General features: G+C 37.0%; 1 protein-coding gene across 2 annotated transcripts in view; it reads right to left on the bottom strand.

Moving 5' to 3' along the window:
* Window positions 1-1,957: 1,957 nt before the first annotated feature.
* The window catches only part of CGRRF1 (cell growth regulator with ring finger domain 1), a 55,833-nt gene continuing 33,330 nt past the window's right edge, over window positions 1,958-24,460 (bottom strand). For both annotated transcript variants that reach the window (XM_036752252.1, XM_036752253.1), the window contains exons 3-6: window positions 10,429-10,606; window positions 10,142-10,289; window positions 3,651-3,758; window positions 1,958-3,174 (exon numbers count right to left, since the gene is read on the bottom strand). In XM_036752252.1, coding sequence (XP_036608147.1) covers window positions 2,839-3,174; window positions 3,651-3,758; window positions 10,142-10,289; window positions 10,429-10,606 — 770 coding nt within the window. In that variant the 3' untranslated portion in view covers window positions 1,958-2,838. The remainder of the gene's footprint in view (window positions 3,175-3,650; window positions 3,759-10,141; window positions 10,290-10,428; window positions 10,607-24,460) is intronic.

The following is a 24,460-nucleotide window of genomic DNA, read 5'->3' as shown; positions in this document are numbered from 1 at the left end:
TTTTCTTATTTCATTTCAGATCTGAAGCACACTCACTCAACTTGCCTGGCAGACAAGGACAAGTCTGGTCACATGTGGCCTTCCATATCTACTGGGAGACCTTCTCTGACCAACACAAAATTCACTTTTACAGTTGTGTGATCTGTATTTTATCTTTGTCAGCATTATTATCTGTATCCTACTATATTTAAAAGTCTTCACCCAAACGGAACGAGGTCCTAAAAGTACTGAAAGAAAAATGCAATACTTCTCTAGCTTTCCTTTGAAACATGACTTTTTTAAAAAAATCTTTTTTACCAGCTGTGAAACCACATTAATAGTCTACTAGCTGTACTAGAGCTTGGAATGTTTCTCTTAAGAGACAGTTGACAAGTAGCCTCTCGCCAGCTCAAATGAACAACCAGAGCTGCATTTCTTCCCTCCGTAATGCTGTCACACGTAGATTTCACATAAAAGGTTAACACCATAGAATCACACCCATCATTGAAAAATCTCTCCATTTTGTTTGCACATCTCATGCATTTCTCATATACCTTCTGTTGTAGTTGTTCACATACATCCTACTATCCTTCTTGAGGGCAGGAAACATCTTCTCTAAAATTTGTACTTCTCCAAAGATCCAGGACCAGCATTCTACACATAGAAGGCCTTTAATGAATGACACACATTTAAAGAGTGTAGTCAGTTTTGTCTTAGTCTCTACCTTTGTATTTGCTGCTACTTGACTCATTAGGGATCATTATTCTTCAACCATGTAATGAGGGGAGCTATAATCCAATCGAACACATATTTATTAATTGATTTCTATGTACAAGACACTTTGATGGATACAGCGGGGGCTACAAGGCAAGATTTCCCTGAGGAGTTCACTGTAGGGATGAAACATTTATAAATACCTTGTGTTTTATTTGTATTCATTCTGTACTTGTCCTCCCCATTAAAATGCAACGTCCTTGTGAGTAGGGATTATTTCATTCACTGTCTTTGTATCCCTAGCACCTACCATAGTGTCTGGTGTACAGTAGGTGCTTAATAAAATGTTGTTAATTTATTGAATCAGATTAGCATATTCATATTAACTAAGGAGGGAGAAAGCATTAGCAACTAATGGGAAAAAATGCTTCCAGAAGGAGAAGGCACATGATCTGAGTTTTGAAGGAAGATGGGGATTCTAAGAGGTGGAGGTGAAGAGGCAGAAAATTCTAAGCATGACGATAGCCTGTGCAAGGTGGGAAATGGAGTGTCAAGTTCAGGGAAAAGCACATGGGCTGGTTTGGCTGAAACCAGGAATATGAAGGGGAATAATGTACCATAAGTCTGATTTGTGAAGAGCTTTAAATGCCATGCTGAGTTTATATCCTATACTAGAAACAATAGGTTCTTGGATAGGGGAGTGATAGGGTCAGGTTTATGCTTCAGGAAGACGATTTTTGGCAGCTGTATGGAGGACAGATTGGAAAGACTTAAGGCAAAGAGACCAATTGGGAGGCTATTATAATAGTCCAGATGAAATGTGATAAAGGCGTAAACTGGAGTGGTGGCCATGTAAGGAGAATGATGGATATGACAGATGGGCACATGGAATCAACGCAGGATTATAACCAGACCGCTAAGACTAGAATGAAAAGGATCCAGCATTTATGAAATTTAGACAGGAGTCAGAACTGGAAAGAACTTTAAGGATATATATGGTCTAATCTCATTTTGGGTTGTTGCTTGTTTTTTTTTTTAAATGAGACTTTGTATACATAATATAGGTCAAGCATAAATGTGTCCCTGGATGATATCCATAGTTGAGTTGCTCACAAGGTTCATTTTTCTTCTTGTTCTAATCTTCTGCAGTGGGGAGTTTGCATTAAAGACCCTGGAAGCTACTTTATCTTTTTAGTAATGATGAAACTAGCCCACTTGGTTCATTACTTTTTAAACAGAAAGGTCAACAAATAAACCAAGATACTTATCTTTCAGAAGGGTTTGGGATTTATTAGGGAATAAAAACACACAATATTAGTTTTTATTTCTTCTTTAGGTGCATTTTGGTGGCTCCAAAATCTACTCTGTTGTAGATCGACTATAGAGGAAGAAAAATGAAGCAATGCATCTCAGCTCTTACAGAAAAAAAGAAAAGATTTACATTAATAATCACACTATCCATCATATAAAATGTGTCATTCTAATACGCTGATCTTTTCTTACAGGAATTATTTCATTGCTCAAGTTTCATCTCTGGTTCGTGAATATTAATACCTGATACAATGAAAACACTTAAATATAGAATACTGTGTTTTTGATGTAGAACCTGCATTTAAAAACTGATTTCTGTGTATAATTATACATGTATGGATATCAGTTACATTACAAGTGCAAACATACAGATACATCTAAAAGCTAACCAACTTTTAGGGAAAGGATTTGGCAAGGTTTTGAATGACTTTCTGTTCCTCTTTCATTTAACTGAAGTATACAATTATTTGATAACTAAATTTTCTCCTAATCATACATTGAAGAGAAAAAAGTGTTAACAAGAGAAAATTTAATGTTCTCTATTTTCCCTCTAAGTTTTTGATGTGTCTCTTTAAAGAATGATTTAACATTACATGAAGTTACCAAACATTTATAGTTTTCAAAAAAGCTGTATTTTTTAAGTAACACTGCAGGTGATTGCTTTTCTGATAGACATATTGAGCAGAATGAACACTTAATTTATACTACAAACATACTGTACAAATATGAAGTTAGAAGGTAATTCTTATCACTTACCAGCAATACTGCACAGATTTAAATAATGAGTGATTTAAAGCAAAAAAAAAAAGTCTTCATGTTCAGTAGACAAAATCCTTAAGAAGTAACAGTCCCTTCACTTTTTGGTGTTTCCTTATCTTGTTCTTTTTGACTGCAGAGTGCAAAATATTCGTGGACAAATTGTCTACACATAGGGCACTGCTGAAAATACTTAACACAGCCATCACACAAGCATGTGTGTCTACATGGTAAGAGTACCCAATTCACCTTCCCATTCTGGCAAACAACACAGTCTTTGCTATTTTCTTCATATTGTTCCACTTCACTTTCAGCCAATCCGGCTTTTTCCAACAAATGTCTGTCAGTGCTTTGTTCTCCCGGAGAAGAGTTACTCAAGGATGGTGTATTATTATTTGCAGACATGAAAAGTTGCTGGGGAGCAAATAAATAAATTTAAATATGATTATAAATTGAATTCAGTATTTCTAGTCAAAGGTTGTAAGAGGTTGCTAAAACCAATTAGGACCTAGTAAATTCAAGGAAAGGCAGAATTCATAGGTAGGAAGAAATGAAAAGGAAATGTGGGAAATTATTTCTTGCTCAAAGTAAATCTCAAAACTTTATAGGTCAATTCCTTGACTGGACTACATTTACATGGGATCTTTTCCCTCTAAAATTTCTACTATCATTTTAACCTAGGCGCACACAAATAATGCTGCTAATAACATTAACACTGGGCACATGTATCAAATGGGAATAAACTTCATATCAAAAATTTGACCCATAAAATCTACCATAAAACTACCACTAAAATAATATACTTACTGTAAGACCCAACTATCTATTTTAAACAATTATTCTGCTACTCTTGAAGAAAAGAAAAAGATTATATATAAGACACAGCTTACCTTAAGGTCATGGAACTGGCCTTGAGCCAGCAGTACATACTGATATAATATTCTGCAGGAAAGTTTGTATTTCTTATCAGGAATATGAATTACAGTCACCATTGAAATCTAAAAGCAAAATTAGTTAGTATTTTACTTTCTATTTGCATTGTTCTACACATGCAAGGAAACAAACATGTCAAAAATAAAGATAAAGATAAATCAGAAGTACTCCAAGTTAGTCACTTGGTTAATAAGTGTTTCTTTGTAATTATCTCTGCTTATATTACTTTTAATTTTACTTAAACCTTTTGGATAAATACAGGTCACTGTAAACTAGCTTTAAAAGGCCTGGTTAATGTTAGGGCTACATGGAATGATGGACCTGAAATCATAAATCTGAAATCTGGTTTGACAACTTACTAGCTTTGTGACCCTAGGCAAGTCACTTAATCTCTGCCTAAATTTCCTCATTCTGAAAAATGGGGATAATAGTAGTACCTATTTCTCAGGGTTGTTGGAGATAGTATTTGTAAAGCACTTTCCAAGCCTTAAAGCATCATATAAATGCTATTATTAATATTTTACAAATATTTTAAAAAGTCATATCCCCTAAAATTAGATATAAAATGCATCACCTATCAATTAGCCCTTTTAGAATACAACCAATATTTTAAAAGATCATTATAACAAATACTTTTAAAGTAACAAAGGGAATAGATTTCGTAGATAATGAACCAAATTACGAAACTCCAGAGAATATAATTCCTCTTATGGCAAGTAAATATCAAACCCACATAGATAACACAGAAGTTATAATCACGCCTAAAGATGGAAGTTTCTCTATATCACTACAAGAACTTGTAGGTTTTGCTCCCAGAAGAACAGTCAACAAAAATTAAGGAAATGTGCAAGTGAAATATTTAAATAGAGTTGACTCCTGTTATTTAAGAAAATAGATGGTAACACCCCTGAAAAATAAACTGTTAAAACTTCAATATTTTGCACATCTATTTTATAATAGTTTTTGAAAGAATTCACTAATTTGGCCAAATTTGTTATACTGTTCAAGTATATCAAGATACACTTTAATGCTTCAGTGTTTCAAGGAATCTATGACTTCGCTGGCATTGGTACTCCTTTCTAGCAGTACATATCACAAGTCTTTCATGTGCTCTCGTTCCAAATGAATCTTGTGCATATCCTCCCATAAATTCTTCATAAGGAATCTGTCCAATGTGCTGGAGGCTTTCCTTGGACTTTTAGTATTAGTTTAGTATTTTGTGTATATCTGTTCAATGTTTGGGCACTATTATACCTCACTCTGGCTATGTGGCCAGCCCATCTCCTTATTCAGTCAACTAGATGTCTTTAATGGTGCCTTTTAGGCCTCTTTTGCATGATCAGCCTTGGCAATATGCCACAGCCTGCTTATACAATTTGGTTCAATATATAGTAGTCTACTATCTTGAAGTGAAATGGATGACTGTTTTCAATGAGGCATATCTTATGTTATTTTTAACAGAGACATAATTGAAATGAGTGTTCAGAGGTCCTAGTTTAACTAGGATTGCCAGATTTTAGACTTCAAAAATATGGTAACAAAGCAACGGAGAGAGAACAGACTGATTACCAGTGATGGGATTCAAATGAATTAACAACTAGTTTTGAGCTGAGGCACTGCCCTGGCTGTTGACTTGGTGGGTGCAGGCCCTGTTCCTGCTAACAAACAGTTCGATGAACCCTACCTAAAATTAGGTACCAGTTCTAGCGAATGGGTGCAAACCAGCTAAATCCCACCATTGCTGATTACATACTAACAATAGTTGTTGTCAAGTATCTGACTAAAAAAAATAGAACTAGTAAGTTCTGATGTTTGAAAAAGAAAATAGGCATTTATATATGGGCTAATCTCATGTATACAGAATATGTGGCAATTTTGAGATTAATGTAAGGTGAAGCATGTTAAGAACTGCTTGTAAAACTGAAAAAAAAACATTAGTTGCTTGTGCAAAAAAAAAAAAAAAACCAAACCCCCAAAACTACTTGGTCATCACCTGATAGAACGATGGCCAGCAGGAATGATTGGGGGTCATCATCCTCAGGTCTTTCTGCCTGCCTGACAAGAAGCCTTTTGGATGCTGTGACTGGTCTGCATGAGGAGAGGAGGTGAGAGAGATGGAATATATCATTGCCTCCTTTAGGAAAACAAAAGGCAGCAAGAGTAACCAGGAAGAGTATCCCTTTCATTTACGTTCTCCTGGGCTGTAGAACAGATGTAATCAACCATACTTTTGGAGTCTTTTTATATTACATTTGAATCTTACATGAGTGGAAGTAATTAGCGATATAATTAAAAAGTCTTCTGTCATGTTGCTATGTAAATAACTCCTAATAACATAAAAGACTTCACTTCCTTATTTCTGAACTACAATAGAATTATTGAAGTACTTTAACAAGTTGGTCACCATAATTATTTAAGACAGAATTTATGACTGGAGACAAAAGAGTCAAGTCAATAATGGATCAACATTTATCAAACACCAACATACTTTGCTGAGCACTGGGAATATAAAACGAAAAAAAAAATAGTCCCTGCCCTCAAGGAGCTTGCAGTCTTACGGGGAGACAACAACCAAACATATTTGTACAACAAGCTATATATAGGGTAAACTGGAAATAATCTTAAGAAAATATTTTGAAGACAAGTTCTAATCAGGCTACACTTCCAACATGAACACACATACACAGAACTGATGTGCAAGACTATGCAGTATGTGCATACTTATGTGCTATATTTAGTGAAACTGTTGATTAGGGTAAATCAACTACGTCATATGAAGAAAACTCAAAGCCATTTTCAGTTGTATATCTCCAAAGAGCTAGTAGGTTTAGACAGTCATGAAGGATGAGATATTGTCTTCTGTGACGATAACAAGGCAAGACTAAGGAAGCAAGGCATTATAGAAACTTTCTGTATATACCCAATATTAATCCTATAGGGAATTTAGATTGAACAGGTATGATTCAAATCTATATGCCTCTCCAAAGCGATGAATACATATTGAGTACCTCTGATGGACAATATGTTATAAAGAAATATGGTGTTAAATACCGGGTGGGGCCCCGGGGGATGGGGGAATTTGCCCTCAAAGAATTTATGATCTTTTAGATGGGTTAAGACAAGTACACAAATATGTATCATTAAAGTGCTCCATAAGAGTAATATAAAGAGTAGTATGAGATTTTCATCTGCTAGTGGTTCTGTGTGTTCCCATTATCCTGTATATACTTTTATATAAAGACTAATCTTTTTTCAGTTTTACAAGCAGTTTTTAACATGCGTCACCTTACATTAATTTCAAAATTGCCACATATTCCATATACATGAGATTAGCCCATATTTAATTGCCTATTTTCTTTTTGAAATGTTACAGCACACTAGCTCTATTTTTAAAAAAACATATAATTAATTATTTTTTAGTTTTCAATATTCACTTCCATAAGATTCTGAGTTTTAAATTTTTTTTCCCCTCCCTTTTCTCCCCCCTCCCCAAGATGGCATGCAATCTGATACAGGCTCTATTTATACATTCACATTAAACATATTTTCACATTAATCATGATGTAAAGAAGAATTAGAACTAACAGGAGGAAAGATGAGAAAGAAGAAACAAAACAAAAAAAACAAAAGGAAAGGAGAGCAAATAGTATGCTTCCATTTGCATTCAGACTCCCAATCATATTCACAGTTATGATTACTATCTGGGTCTTTCTCTCCATCCTATTTCCCTGTTTATGCTTTTCTCTCTCCTTTTTCCTTTTCCCTTCCCACTAGAATTTTGCTCTTGACCAAAGCCTCCCTCAGTCTGCCCTCCCTTCTATTAGCCTTCCTCCCTTTTCTTCCCCTTTACTCTTATTACTTCCTCCCTCCCTTTTATCCACCTCTTCCCTTTTCTTTCCCCTTTTCCCTCCTACTTCCTATGTGGTAAGTTAGATTTCTATACTGTAGTGATTATGTTATTCCCTCTTTGAGCCAAATCTGATGACAGTAAAGTTCAAATGGTGCTCATCTCTCTCCCTTCTTTCCCTCTACTGTAATAGGTTTTTGTGCCTTTTCATGTGATACAATTTACCCTTGTTTGTCTCTTCCTTTCCTCTTCTCCCAGTACAATCCCTCTTCACCACTTAATTGGATTTTTTTTATCATTATATCAAAGTCAAGTTATACCCACACCCTCTAGGTCTATGTATAACCCTTTTAAATGTCCTAATAACAATACAGTTCTCAAGAATTACAAGTGTGTCATCTTCCCTTTTAGGGATGTAAACGGTTTGCCCTAATTAATAACATGTTGTTTTTTCTTTTCTGTTTACCTTTTTATGTTTCTCTTGAATCTTGTATTTAAAGATCAAATTTTCTGTTGAGCTCTGGTCTTTTCATCATTGGAAGTCCCCTATTTTGCTGGATATCCATCTCCTCCCCTGAAAGATTATGCTCAATTTCAGTGGGCAGTTGATCCTTGGTTGTAATCCAAGTTCCTTTGCCCTCTGATCTTTTAATGTAGAAGCTACAAGGTACTGCATAATCCTGTGGTTCCATGATATTTAAATTGTTTCTTTCTGGCTGCTTGCAGTATTTTCTCTTTGACCTGGTAATTTTGGAATTTGGCTACAGTATTCCTTGGTGTTTTCAATTTGGGATCTCTTTTAGGAGGTGATTGGTGGAGTCTTTCAATGACTATTTTACCCTCTGGTTCTAGAATATCAGGGCAGTTTTCCTTGATGATTTCCTGAAAGATAATGTCTAGGCTCTTTTTTTACATTATGGTTTTCAGGCAGACCAATAATTTTTAAATTGTCTCTCCTGGATCTATTTTCCAGGTCAGCTGCTTTACCAATGGGGTATTTTATGTTTTCATCTATTTTTTTATTCTTTTATTTCTGTTTGACTGATTCTTGATATCTCATAGAGTCATTGGCTTCCACTTGCCCATTCTAATTTTTAATGAATTTTCTTCTATTAGATTTTGTACCTCCTTTTCCATTTGGCAGATTTTACTTTTTAAGAAATTCTTCTCTTAAGTGAGTTTTTCTGCCTCCTTTTCCATTTGTCCAGTTCTACTTTTTAAGTAGTTATTTTCTTCAGTGTAATTTTTTTCCCATCTTGTCACTTGTATTTTTAAGGAATTGTTTTCTACGGTCAACTTTTGTCCTTCTTTTTCCAAGCTATTGATTGTCTCTTGCACACCTCTCATTTCTTTTCCCAATTTTTCTTTTACCTCTCTCATTTGACTTTTCAAATCTTTCTTAAGCTCTTTTAAGAAAGCTTTTTGGTTTGAGACCAGTTCATCCTCTCCTGTGAAGTTAAAGATGTAGGTATATTGACAGTTGTCCTCTTCTGAGTTTGTGCCTTGATCTTCCCTGTCCCCATAATATGTGGATAATATGGTGATTGTCCATTTCTGCTTTTTGCTCATGGTATTTGCCTATTTCCTGGCTTTTAAAGTTGAGCTCTCCTGCTAGAGAGCAGGGGGCACTGACCCAAGATCACTGGCTTTATTGCTGGGGCCTCAGGTGCTGGCAGCTGGAGGCTGTAGGGGTCTGGCAGCTTACCTGGTGCTGAGCTGGGGTCAGCAACACCGGAACTCTTGGAGGGGGGTTGAGGAGTCTGGCCCCTGGGGGATCCCTGCTCACCTGGGCTTTCCATTCAAATGTTTGGCTGCTAGAAGATGTCTGCCAACCTGGAGTTGTGCCTCCTGGAGCTGTGCTTCCTGGAGTTGTGCTGAAGCACTAGAAGATTTGGCTGTTGGAAAATACTGGCACATGTGGTGGTTTTCTGAGCTGATGTCTACTGGTTCCCCTGCCTGTGCTGAGGCACTCAGGGGTCCTGGTGTTGGCACTTGCCTACTCTACCACCTTGGGGCTCAGGATCTCTCCTTAGTTTACTGAGGTGGGGGTTGCTGGGACACCTCCTGTCTTTTACTGCTCCCTCTCCCCCAGGGCGAGAGTAGCAATTCTCATTAATCACCCAAGCTTCCTGGGCTACAAGACTGCTGCAGCACCCCATCTTTTTGCTGCATCAGCTGTTCCAGGGTTTTTCCTGGGGCAGTATTTTCTGGGCTTTCAGAGGTCAATAAGGTAGGGTGAGAATGACTTACTTCTTACTCTGCCATCTTGGCTCCCGGAAGTGGAAATCTAGATCTATTTTTTTAATCAATCAGATATCTAACAATAACTATTATTAGTTTGAATCAGTCTGTTCTCTCTCTGTTGCTTGGTTATCACATGACCATGAATGATCAGCTGCAAACATACATATCACAAATAGATTCTAGTATACCAAAGTGATTTTAATAAACCCAAACTCAAAGGAGTTCAAGTTTCAAAGGGGAATGAAACCAGCCCAATTTAAGGGGGAAAATAAGGGTTTCCTTTAACTTTGGCAAAATAAAAATTAAAAACTATCACTATCACATTAATACTTTATGGAAATTTCCAAAATTACTTACAATATCATAAAGTCCTTGGGAATCTTCATCAGCTAAGGTCAATAGTGCTACCAGTGGATATTGAGATCTAGGTACAATGCCAAAATCTTCAATTTTAGCATCACTTGGTAATTGACAGTATTTTTCTTCTTTGCTGTTTTTCTTAACACTTTTTTTGGTACATGTGAAGGGAAAAGAACTACTGCCATTGCAAACAAAGACATGTAATAAGTTAAAAATAATTAAAACTAATTTAGCAAAGCATCATCTTAAGTCCACAATCTTCACAACATGGATCAAAAGGATACAAATGTTGTTCTCTATAGACATATTTGCTATATATGGCATCTTCCAGTGCCTGTGCAGTATTTATTCTGGAGACATAAACGTGCTTTTGCAGAGCTTCATACAATTCTTGCACGTCACAACCCCAGTAGCATGTAAGGATGCTTTCTTCAATACAATCAGGTGTTAATGCTATGCCATCTGTAAAGAAAAGAAAAAAGAAAAAACCCATTGCTTAATATGTCCTTAAATGTAATTATACACTATGAATGAGAAATATTCTTGACAGATCCTGGCTAGGCTAGTGCCAGCTCTCTCTGCAATTGGTACCAGGCTTTATGTTTCCTTAGTTGAATGAAAAAGGGCAAAATCTGTGAGTTCTTGTTTCTGTTCTAGTTTCTTCACCACAACTAAAAAGTTGTCACAGAGAACTAAAGAAGAAGGACAGGAAGTCCATTAACTTAATTTCACGTGACAATCTCTACCTGTAAACTCTAGTGGATTATTTACATGAAAATTACCACTTTTCCCCCAATGGAAAGTCTTACTCATCACTGCAAGTATTTGCAAGTAGGCTTGATTTTTTTTTAAAGTAATGCAATACTGACAGCTGTTGGTTGTGCACACTAATGCTATGCATGACCCAAAACAATGTATGATGTAAAAATATCATTCACACTTGTTTTTAGAATAAATTTTCCTTATATTTGAATACTTATTCCTGGCTCTGATACTTAGGGACTAGTTGTGACTATGGACAACCCACTTAACTTCAGAGCTTCAGTTTACCCATCCTGTTAATAATATTTATATTGCCTACCTCATGGAGTTGCTTTGAAGGAAACACACCTTCAGTGCTATATAAGTGAGAACTATAATACAAGTATGCATTATGATCTGATAATTCATCTATTATTAATACCACATTATTCAAATAACACATTATTCAAACAATATTTACAAAGAGTCTACTATGTATAAAATACTGTGTTAGGCTCTGAAAGACATAAAAAATCTAGAGAAGACAATTTTACACTCTTACAGTTTGTAGTACGGTGAAAGATAAGACACATAATACATAATATACAAGTGCATTAGAGAGTTACAAACCAAAAGTCCTATATAAAGTTTGAGGGGAAAGGGAGGAAGGAAAGGATTAATCAGGGAAGGCTTTATGGAGGAGGTGACATCTGAGTTCTGCTTTAAAAAAGAATGGGAATTAGCAGGTTAAAAAAAAGAAGAGGGTATTCCAGCTACACAGAACAGCATAAAGAAAAAGGAGAAGAGTATAAGAAGTGCTGGAGGGTAGGAAGGGCAGAGAGATTGGCTGGAGCATACAGTGCATGACTGTTAGTAATATTAGAATGTAAAGGTTGGGTGGCACTAGATTTCAAATGGTCTTGAATTTAAGGAGTAAAGGAGATATTGGAGATTTGTGAGTAGAGGAATGATGGGATCTGACCTATTTATGAAACAATATTCTGGTAATATTCTGTGTGTATTGCACAGGGGAAAGAATGAAGGTTGGAAGACCTGTTAGGAAGCTTTTGAAAAAAATCAAGTAGGGGGCAATGAAGGGCTCTACTAGGGTGGTGGCAATGGAGAGAGAAGAGAAGTAACAAATCTAAGAGATTCACAGAGGTAAAACAGATAGAACATGGTAATTAAATGATAGAATGTGAGAGATTAAGGAGAGGGAAAAAATCAAAGACTTATAAATATGTTACAGAAACAGGAGACAGAATGAATGGTGGTACCCCAAACAACTGTGGAAAGCCAGAAGTAGAAGGAACGGTGGTCTTCAGAATGTTGATTTAGAGATACCAGGGACTATCTAGATAGAGACCTCCTGTAAGCAATTTGAGGTATGGGTCAGAAGCTCAAAAGAGGTTGGGCTAGAGATTTGAGACTCATTTGCACAGAGACTGATGCTGAAGTAACAGAAATAAATAAGATTGTTAAAGGAAGGAGAGATTTAGAGAAAAAAAGGCCAAGGTCAAACTACTGAAAAATATACAAATAAAGGGGCTCTGAAAAAGGCTGGGGAAACATAGAAGAAATTAGTTAAAAAAGAAAAGACTTTACTTAGGAGAAGCTTGAGATCTGCCCCTCTTTCCCTTCTTGTAAACCTTCTATGATGGGATCTGGGGAGCTCTTTTTAAATACCAAGTTAAAGACATCTCTCAAACCTTCCCTAGAATAGGGATACTGGTTAGTGAAAAGAATGTTCTTGCGGAATAGTAAAGAATGCAGTTAACTAAGTCATGTTAACATGTGTACGTTATATGTATGTATGTACGTGTGTGTGTGTGTGTGTGTGTGTGTATGTGTATATATGTACCCCTCCAATCAAGAAAACATGTAATTAAGCAGAACATTAAGTATACTTTGGTATTATTAACAGAAATGAAAATTACTATAGTTAACAAGTCATCAATGCAAAAGTTATCCTTGCTTAGCATTTTAATTTTTTAAGTATGTGTTTAACAGATACAATATTTTTCCATACTTCAATGAAATAACTGGTCCATCAACAGTTACTCCCTCTACCAGTACAGATCTATGTATCCATCCACAATTTATCCATCTATTCTTATCCTATATAATTCCTCCACAGAGGATATACCTAATGTGCTGGGAACCTTCCTCTAGTCTTCAAATTTCACGGATGACAATACGAGATTCAAGCTGTTATACTTTGCTCTGAAGACATGATTGGCCTTTTCTGTTCACATGTGTGTTAGTGTCTTTTATGCCACTTTGGCCATGAAAGTTCTTATTGGTAATGTGCTGATTTACTTATATCTACCACATGTCTTTCATTTTCCTTTGGGTTATCTGTAATTTTAATCTGTATAAGATATTGCTGCTCCATAACTTGCTGAGAGTTCCACTCTCTGACCATTCAATTCATTGCTCATATTCAGGCTCTAAGAAATGGGCACTGAGGTACTATCTCACTGGTCTGACTATTAAGCTGCATGTAGTAATCTGGGAAATATGTATCCTTCACAACTTGGTTACTGTTGTTTTAATTATTATGCAAATCTCTTTTGAGAGGTTTTGGAATCTCTTAGAAAAGGTTCTATACTGCTCCAGGATTCAATGCAATAAGAACATTATCTGCAAATAAGGGCACGTAGAAGAACTTCATTACATACGGAGAATCCCTTTTCCATTTAGAGTTTCTGTAGAATGTTAACTGGTGAATATCTTTCAAGAAAAATACATTTTTCAATTTTAATCTTAACATTTGCAGACAGATGGATAGAAACTCAAATACGGAAGTTTTAAAGATCTAACCATGCAAAAAAGGACACCTTTACACAGAGCAGAATTCAGTCTCAAGATTTTACATGTGGTCAACTTTAAGTTTAGGAAATGAAAATTCAGCCAAAGTCAAACACAACCATTGAGGAGATAAGGAAATATCCCACTAATAGGACTTAAAACATTTACTTCAAAACACTTATTTTTCCCTAATCACAATAGAACCACACAAAGATTTTGCTTTCCATTATTTTAATGGAGGGGGACAGACAGATGGAAGAAAGAGAAAAAGAACTGCTTGTTAATTAAAAAAGAAAACATTAAAGAAATCATATGTAAGATACATACATACATATATTATATATATGTGTGTATATATATATATATATTACATATGAAAAGGGAAATGGAAAGGGAATGCAAATAAGAATGAAAACAAAAAAAGTGTATGGAGAAAGAGTAGAATAGTAAAGAATAAAAGTGTGACCCTTGTATTATTTCTAAAATGGAAATCAATACAAGAAAACAATGTTTAGGGAAAACAAAGGTAAACCAGAGTGAAAGGGAAATGAAAGAAAAGGAGGAAAGAAAGAAGAAGATGAAAAAAAGATGAAAGGGAAAAGAAATATGTGGAGAGGGAAAGGAGAGAAATATGAGGATATGGAGAAAGGAAAGGAAAAAAACAAAGGATACAGGGAAAATGATACTATACCAAAATGGAAATGTTTGTACTTTTTCTTAAAAGGTATATTGAACACTATAGAGGAAAAAAAGATGAATGATTAAAAGAGTGACTACGATGAATAGACGAATGAATGAATGAAAAAACCATTTATTAAGTGCTTACTTTGTACTAAGCACTATGCTTATTGCTAGGGATATAAACAGAAAATCAAAACAGTCTGCTCTCAAGGAGTTTATATTCTAAGTGTAAGAAACAATATATAAAGGAGGTTCCAGTTGCAGTGGGGTTTATAGAGAGGCCCAGTGACCCTGAGAATGCAGCTTAAGGAATGCTAGGAGGTTCTTAGTGTACACTGGAAGGTCAGGTGGTATTGCCTGAGAATTTAGAGGGCACAGGGCCAAGGAGGATTGTAAGGCTGCTGGTCCTTAGTAAAGGCTAAGTATATTCCATGAAGAATGGTACTTTTTTTTAAAAGTACTTTTTTTTTTTAAAAAGTGTACACATTATAAAGTCTACTATAAATTCTATGAACTTTAGTACTACTTTGGCTATCATGGAATTTTAGAAAGATAATGAATTGCCAAGAATCTGACATGTTTATTATCCATTTGGTTTAGAGATATGAATGCCAATTAAAACATTTTTGCCTTCTTGCAATGAAAATGGTGGGGATTTTAATTTGTGAATTTTTTTTTCACATTTAACCTGTGTAACAATCAACACTTGCAAAACAGATAAATTAGTTTCCATTATTTATTTTGCACCTAAGTATCTGCTTACAGGTTAGAGGGTGAAAGAAAAGAAGAAAGTTAAAATCTTAGGAGGTAATATTATCCGATGACTACGCAGAACTGGAAATAAAGCATTCGTGAAATTATCACAATGAAAAAGTTGAGTCTATAAAATTCTATTTCCAATCAAGTGTGTAAGAATACATATGCATCAAGTGAAAGGTTTGTAGTGGAAACTGGAACTTCCTGCTTTCTTTCATACTGATTCCTTCAATAGGAAGGGATTTCAGAGGTCAGTGGTTACCAGACTTTATGTAGTAATACCACTACCCTTTTAACCAAAAAAAATTGTCACCTCTCCTATTTTTCATAAAGCAATGTATGCAAATAATTTTCTTAGCTAACATTTTATGCAAATAAAATGAAGAATTTATTACAATTTTATACCATACAATCTTAATCATATAATAAAATAACATTCAATTATTGTTGATAAAATCCCTTATAATTTTTATAGTCATACTTATAAAACAACAACCATAATACGATTGTGATGGGTGGGATGAGTTTTTGGTGCAAGGTTTCTAAAAATTCAAGGACAGTGGTGATATTGTTACTCATAATTCTTTTTCAACCATTAATCAAGAAAGATATTTTGTCTTTATAACAGCTGTAGTAGAAAACCCTATTTCACACAAATACGGTGCTACAAGGTAGTAAAATTTGTATTGCTTTATTTGATGAACCAGAAAATTGCTTGTTCATGTACAGCCAAAAGATATAGTTCCAAAATTTCAAGCTTGAGTGACTGGGAGATAGCGAGAAAAAAGGAACTTAGGCGAATGGATAAGTTTATGGTAAACAGTGATTAATTTAGTTGAAGCTTTAAATGCAGAATTGCAGATTTGGTTTGGAAACTTGGGAAACACATGTATGTTTGTCATCAACACAGAAGTGACAGAAGTTAAGAAAAGATGCGATCAGTAAGGGAGACTAGAGAGAGCCTTAGGGGAACCACCCTGGGTAGGTGATAGAGGAGACAAAAAAGGAGGCAGAAAAAGAAGAAAAATAGGAAGAAAGTTCACCACCATCCCAATAAAATACCCAGGGTTTTTTCCTCTTGAAACTGTACCTGTCAGTATTCTAAAAAATGGGGTAGCTAGATGGCACGGTGGATAGAGTGCCAGACTCATCTTCCTGAGTTCAAATCCATCCTCAGATTGTCTGCTCGTGGGCAAATCACTTAACCTTGTTGGCCTAAGTTCCTCATCTGTAAAATTAGCTGGAGAAGGAAGTGGCAAACCACTCCAGTATCTTTGCCAAGAAAAACCCAAATGGAATCACGAAGAGTTGGACACAACTTAAACAACTGAATAACAACAAAAATTCTAAAGAAAAAAATTAGTGCAAATATTGAAAATATTATAAATTACCTTAAGGATCAAGGAAGAGGGGTGGAGAGGAAGAATAAGGCTAGAGGTAGTACTCATAATGATTACACAATATTAAAAAAAACATGAACTTAACTTCAAGTGCTTATCACTCAATGGGAACTGACCACCAATTTGTACATGCTTGTTGCTGAAAGGAAATGCGTGGCAGCTGTAGAGAATGAGAGATATTTTGTTAAAGGGTATGTACATAGGAACTACTGATATGCTTGAGATTTTTAATGGAAAATTTCACGAAGTATATGCTGTGGCTCAACAGTCTACAATGAGGCTACAAGTCAACTCTATATTCAACTATACAATCTATAGCTGGCTATCATGATTCTTAATACTCCAAGTTTTGATGCTGTGGTTGTTCACTATTTATGTGTTATCATTATTTATGGGCTGAGTAAATGTTTGCTAAAATGAACTGAAAAGATCAATACAAGGCCAATAGTCCTTTCAGATTGTTTAGTTTGCAACTATAGTTGCTATTTATCTGCCCTGCTTCAGCATACAATTCAGCGGTTTTGTTAGTATCCTATCATCTGTTTTCTCTTTATTTCTAGAGCGATGGAATTATTTTACAGGAAGAATTGCTAATGCTTTCTGCCTTGTGACAGTATTGTAGGTTAACTTGTTCAAGTTGTAACATTTATTGCAGGTCAAAGTTCTCCAGCCACAGGCAGAATGGTACAAGGAAACAGTACTGGATTTAGAATCAAAGGTCTGGGTTCCAATCCTCGTTCTGCTGGTATGACCTTGGGCAAATCATTTAACCTCTAGAGACCTCAATTTCCTCATCTATAAAATAAAAGGATTAGACTTAATAGGCTTCTAGATGTAAATCTATGATTGTAGGAGCCTGTGACTTTTTGCATCTTCAGGACTTTCCCCTTTTTTTCTAGTCATGCACCACCAGTTGCCTAGGAGATATTTCCAAATGTTCCAAAAGCATCTTAAATGCAACATGTGCAAAACTAAACTCACTATCTTTCCCCACAAAATCCTCCACAAGTCTTAATTTGAATGAAAGAAAAAGGTGTTTATTAAGCAATTACTGTACACTGTTAAGAGCTGAGAATTTAAAAAAAAAAGAGAGTCTCTGCTTTCAAAAAGTTTATATTCTAATAGGGGAAGATAACACATATAGGGTAGCCCAGGAATAGTACTTTGGTAGGAAGTCATAGTGGAACCATGAAGTGTAGGGAGAGATGGACTGATACATTTTTTCCAAAAATGGTAGGTTTTGGTTTAATTAATGTTCTCACAACTAGAAATGGAAAATACAGAAGGGGAAAGGAGGAAACAGTTAACAGGGGGGAGGGGAAATGTTTGTATCAATTTTCTCTGACAAAGATTTTAAATCTATGATATGTGGAAGATTGATAAAAACAAGATTCACTCCTCAGTAAATAAGTGGTCTAAAGTTATGAACAAGCAGTTCTCAAAAGAAGAAACACAAATTTCGATAAACCAATGAAAAAAAAGTTCCAAATCCACTATTTAGAGAAATGCAAATTAAAACAATCTTGAGGTTCTATTTCACTCCCATAGAATGGACAAAGATGACAAAAAGGAAAATAGTTGTTGGAGTAGAGGAAGGACAAGCACACTAAAGTACGGTTAGTTGACAGTTCTAAAAAGCAACTTTGAACTATTCGCAAAAAGTCATTAAGGTATGACTCTGACCCAGTGACAGCCCTACTAAATGGATTCTTTTGTGATGGAGCAGTCCTGGGAGTATGTATATTTGGTTAAGGCTGCTTCTAAAATTTTGTGATGATGTGGAATGGAGGCATCTGGCTTTCTACTTCAGAAAGAGCAAATATGTTAGGGTTGTTTTCTGCACACTAACTGTATGGTGAAGAAAAGGCTTCTTCTATTGTGTTCCAATTCAATGTGAATTGAATACAAAAAGACTCCCACAGGAACAACTTAATACCTCTAATTCCTGGTGATGAGTGAGGCAAAAACTTCTATAAGACTTCAGGTGGACAAAGGGGATAGTGCCACCACCTGCAACATAGCCTACTTTTCCCATCCAAGTTGGTATGAAGACATAAGCACATCGTTCTTTTATTGTGTCTGTTCCTACTGTGTTTATTCTTTCCTGCCTTCAGTGAAGAATGAATCTTGTGAGCTTCAAAAAGTTGGAAGAGCTCCAAAGGTCCAGGAACTGTGTATACCAGAGTTCCTGGGTAGCCAAGTCTGGTGAGAAGGCAACCTGGTTGATTCTGCCCAGCAGTGGATTAAAGGCAAACAAGGAGTGATATCTACTACTGGTCATGACACATTCAGAAGTGAACTTGGTGGAAAATCAAATGCTTTATAGCAACTGATTTAATTTTAAGCCCACTCTCCTCATGGAACAAAATCATGTAGGAGACAGTATGCCTCCAGGTATTAAGGAAAATGTTTAGGGGAGGCGGAGCCAAGATGGCGGCTAGAAAGCAGGGACTTGCTTAAGCTGCCCCCCAAATTCCTCCAAACACCTGTAAAAAATGGCTCTGAACAAATTCTAGAGTTGCTGAATCCACGAAATAGCAGAGGGAAACAGATATCCAGCCCAGGAGAGCCTGGATGGTTGCCGGGAAGGTCTATCGTGGGGTGCTGAGAGTGGAAGGCTGCCCTGCGTGGGCCCAGGCAGGGACAGACCAGACCTGGAGTCAGCCAGCCAGAACGGGCCTTGGGGCCATGAAACAGTGAGCTGTGGTAGTTACCAGACTTCTCAACCCACAAAAGCCAAAGAGCAGTTTAGGGGGAAACTGTGGGATCCAGCTCAGAGCAGTCTGGCCGCCAACTCTGGGGGTGGAGGAAGTGGTGCAGCAGTGGCCACAGCACCAGCAGGAAGCTCCTGAGGCTGCCTTCAGAGCACCAGTGTCAGAGGCTTCCCCTGAGTCCCTGGCTCACTTGTGGGAGGAATCTAGCAGCAGATCAGAGTGGGAGTACAAGGAGCGCTTTGTGGGCACAAAGGCAGATTCTCTTGCTGTGCCCTGCTTGGATCTGTATTGCAGTCCTGGTTGGCGGTTCTTGGGGGAGAAGGAGCTCTGCGCTGACAGAGCCTGGGGTGATGGTGAAATAGAAGTAGCTCTGAAAACAGCAGGGCTTGGACCCTAAAGCTTGGGACAAAGTTCTCTCTACTCGACAAGCAGTTATACTCTGACAAAAAATTCAAGGGTCAAGTAGCTGACTGCGAACATGAACAGGCAGCGAAAACAAACTCAGACTCAAACTCAAACTCTAGATTCCTTTTTTGGTGATAAAGAAGAGAAAAACATACAGCCAGAAGAAGTCAACAAAGTCAGAGAGTCTACATCAAAAGCCTCCAAGAAAGATATGAATTGGTCTCAGGCCATGGAAGAGCTCAAAAAGCATTTGGAAAAGCAAGTAAGTGAAGTAGAGGAAAAATTGGGAAGAGAAATGAGTGATGCAGGAAAACCATGACCCAAAAAAATACTGAAGAAAATAACACCTTAAAGAATAGACTAACCAAATGGCAAAAGAGCTCCAAAAAGTCAATGAGGAGAAGAATGCCTTGAAAGGCAGAATTAGCCAAATGGAAAAGAAGGTCCAAAAGACCACTGAAGAAAATACTACCTTAAAAATTAGACTGGAGCAAGTAGAAGCTAGTGACTTTATGAGAAATCAAGATATTATAAAACAGAACCAAAGGAATGAAAAAATGGAAGACAATGTCGAATATCTCATTGGAAAAACCAATGACCTGGAAAATAGATCCAGGAGAGATAATTTAAAAATTATTGGACTACCTGAAAGCCATGATCAAAAAAAGGGCCTAGATATCATCTTTCAAGAAATTATCAAGGAAAACTGCCCTGATATTCTAGAGCCAGAGGGCAAAATAGAAATTGAAAGAATCCACCAATCACCTCCTGAAAAAGATCCCAAAAAGAAAACTCCTAGGAATATTGTCGCCAAATTCCAGAGCTCCCAGATCAAGGAGAAAGAAACAATTTGAGTATTGTGGAAACACAATCAGGATAACACAAGATCTAGCAGCTTCTATATTAAGGGATTGAAGGGCTTGGAATATGATATTCTGGAGGTCAAAGGAGCTAGGATTAAAACCAAGAATCACCTATCCAGCAAAACTAAGTATAATGCTCCAAGGCAAAATATGGATTTTCAATAAAACAGAGGACTTTCAAGCTTTCTCAGTGAAAAGACCAGAGCTGAATAGGAAATCTGACTTTCAAATACAAGAATCAAGGGAAGCATGAAAAGGTAAACAAAAAAGAGAATTCATAAGGGACTTACTAAAGTTGAACTGTTATGTTTACACTCCTACATGAAAAGATGATGTGTGTAATTCGTGAGACCTTTCTCAGTTTTAGGGGAGTTGAAGGGAATATAGACAGAGGGCACAGGATGAGGTGAATATGAAGGGATGCTATTTAAAAAAATGAAATAAATTTAAGGGGTGAGAAAGGAATATATTGAGAGAGGGAAAAAGGGAGAGATAGAATGGGGCAAATTATCTCACATAAAAGTGGCAAGAAAACAGTTCTGTTGGAAGGGAAGAGGGGGCAGGTGAGGGGGAATGAGTGAATCTTACTCTCATCGGATTTGACTCGAGGGAATAACATACACACTCAATTGGGTATCTTACTCCACAGAAAAGTAAGGGGAAGGGGATAAAAAAGGGGGGATGACAGAAGGGAGGGCAGATGGGGGGGGAGGTAATCAAAAGCAAACACCTTTGAAAAGGGACAGGGTCAAGGGAGAAAACTGAATGAAGGGGGACAGGATGGGATGGAAGGAAATATAGTTAGCCTTTCACAACATGAGCATTATGGAAGTGTTTTACAAAATGATACATGTGTGATCTATGTTGAATTGCTTGCCTTCCCAGGGAGGGCGGGTGGAAAGGGAAGAGGGGAGAGAATTTGGAGCTCAAAGTTTTAAAAGCAGATGCTTAAAAATTAAAAAAAGTTGTTTTTTTGCATGCAGCTGGGAAACAAGATATATAGGGAATGGGGCATAGAAATCTATCCTGCCCTGCAAAAAAGTAAGGGGAAAGGGGATGGGGGGGGGAGTGGGGTGAAAGAGGGGAGGGCTGACTGGGGAACGAGGCAATCAGAACATATACCATCTTGGAATGGGGGGAGGGTAGAAATGGGGAGAAAATTTGTAACTCAAAATCTTGTGGAAATCAATGTTGAAAACTAAAATATTAAATATTAAATAAAGATAAAAAAAGAAAAAAAGAAAACATTTATATGTCACATCTGTTATTACTACTTCTCTTTGGTAAACATGCTTTTGGAAAAGTTACTGATGTCAATGGGTTAAATGATACTGGGGCACTAATCACTGAGACAATCAATGACATAAAGAAGATACTAACTCTTAACCGATGATTGGTGTTGGGGAGAATACATGGAGGCTCAAGCCAACAGTAGTAGAAAAGAAACCCATAACCCCTCAGGGGTATCCCCTAGAACTCTGAGAGGGAGATGCAGCCTTGCTCAGACACCCAACTTGCTTCATATTCTTCTGGAAACTGATATAACATACCTTGGAGCTTACAAATGCAACATGTGGGCCCTCACCTGGGACAAATATTGGGTCCTTTACATTTGCTGAGACCCATCAGGGAGAGTCTCCATCAAGGACTTCAGTTATTAGGTTCCCTAGTTTGGAGATCCAGTAGAAAAAATTGTATTTTTTCTCGTTTTAGACTATAATTTCACAGTTAGCTATTCTGGTATGTTTCCTTAAAAGCCAGACCAAATTTCTGTGATAACTTTTGTTTTTTTAATGTACTCATATGTATTCATTATACACTCATATTTGTTTTACTGTATGCACCTAGTACAAGTAATGCAGCTGATAGGGAAAAGATGAATATTTCCTTAAAATTTTGATGCCTGGCTGATTAATGTTCCTATTTTTCTTTGAGTTTAAATAGACACAGATCACTTGCCTTACTGTGAGATCATTTTGCACCCACCTATAAGTTCAAAGGATAGTGTTTGCCTGGTGACCTGCAAACCCTGAGGAATAAAACTAAGTGTTTAACTCCCTTTTGGGAGCTCCATATCTCTTAAAGTATTTTGCTTTCCTTTTAAGTTAATCTACTTGTTTCAGTGAGAGGTACAGCCCAGAGTTTTGGTGTGCCCTGGTTAGAAAGGGACACTAAGAGATTTTGTCTGAAATTTCAGCTGGATTCCTTATATGTTGGAGTAAATCTAGGTTTCCTTAAGTTGTTGCAGGGATGTAGAAGAATTTTACAGAACTAAACCTATGAGTCTAGGTGAGAGTGCAGTGGAGTACAGGGGAGGTCCTTTAGTGGAAGAGAAAGAGCAAAGAGTTCCAACACCTTTCTACCCTCTTGAGTCCCAGAACTAGTTCTCAAGCTCCAAGGCAAATCAGTTTAACTTCTCACCTAAGGGTGAAGGGATTGGCTGCTAGTCAACTCCAAGTCCTAAAATCCCTTCTACTAGAGCTCTTGTGTTGCTAAGCAAAATGGGCTCTTAGCACTCAGTTCAACCAAGTACCCTTGAAGAGTTTGGCTTTTGTCTCCTTTGATTAACTCAGTATATTTCATTGAGTCTTACTAGGTGCTAAGCCCCAGGCCCAAACCCCTATTATTAGGTGCTAAACCTATGTGGTGTGGATTGGTAACTAAGGTGGGGCCCAAGGTGGGGCTAACTAAGGGGAGGTGGTAACTCAAGAGCCAATCATAGGATCCTAAGTCGTGGTCATTTAGATGACGTTTGATGACGTCTGAAATGCTATAAGAAGAGAAGACAGAGACATTTGCACAGGGCTCTCACTCTTGGTGGTGTGGAGACTCCGGGCAGCTGTAGCTAAGAGCCCTCCAGCTCGTAAACCCGGATGTTGGGACTTTGTTAAACTCTGGTAACTATGTATTGGGATTTGAATCAGACAAGGTCTGTCTGTCAATGTTTGTAATTTGTTTGTATTTTGCTCTGAAGTTCAAGGTGCTGACTTTTTCCCCTGAACTAAGTGAATGGTATTTGTATGCTGAATTAAAGCAAACTTGTCAACTCCTTAACATCACTTTCCTTACTAAAGCAGATTAAAAGAACCTGGGCTTTGGCAGCATTCTTGTTGTTGGGCTTGTGTTGGTCTTTTACCCTCACAACAGTTGCTAGTCAGATTGTTGAAACAGCTCTATAATCTTCCAGGAGTACCGTCTAGAACCCTGAGTAAGAGATGTAGCAAGGCTTGTTCTGGGAACCCAACTTGCCAGTCAAAGTGGGTTTGGATAAGGATCTGCCAGAGTTTCTAAAGAAACACTGAAGTATATGTAGAAAATATGCTTAAATGGATCTGTGATCTTGTGGACTTAGAAGTTCTCTCCAATGATACAGACTGCAATCCATCCAGGCCTGCTTATCCTGTGTGAATCTTGTCAATCTTCCCATAAATTCACGAAAGCGAGATGACCCAATATATTAGGGGCCTTTATCATTTTCTCCTAACATCAACGGAATACCAGTGGAACAATAGGGGCATCTCCGCTATCATCCTTCAACATTGCTATACGACCAGCCCATCTTCTCTTCCTGTCGTACAATTCTATGATAATGTCTTTTATTCCTGTTCTTAGGAGTTCCTCACTCATCATATGCTGCAACCTGATTACATCTACCATGAGCTTTTCCATTGTTGTCTATGTGGGATTAATTTTTAATTCTTTAGAGACCACTTTATTCTATATCTCACTGCCATAAAGCAATATCTGTGGAATTTGGTATACAAAATATTAAGTGCAAAGTAATTTTGAGGGGAGGAAGTAGCAGCAGCAGAAAGTGTATCATATCTCCTCATGTAGGAGATGATACATGCGCTAAGCTTTGAAGGAAATTTGGAATTGTAAGAGGCAGAGGTGAGGAGAAGAGGGATTCTAGGCATGGGGAAAGCAGAAACAAGAAATGGAATA

The sequence above is a fragment of the Trichosurus vulpecula genome, chromosome 3 (assembly GCF_011100635.1).
Source record: "Trichosurus vulpecula isolate mTriVul1 chromosome 3, mTriVul1.pri, whole genome shotgun sequence".
NCBI classification, from domain to species: Eukaryota; Metazoa; Chordata; class Mammalia; order Diprotodontia; family Phalangeridae; genus Trichosurus; species Trichosurus vulpecula.
Note: the sequence above shows the minus strand (reverse complement) of the source record. Positions and strands in the feature narration are given on the sequence as shown.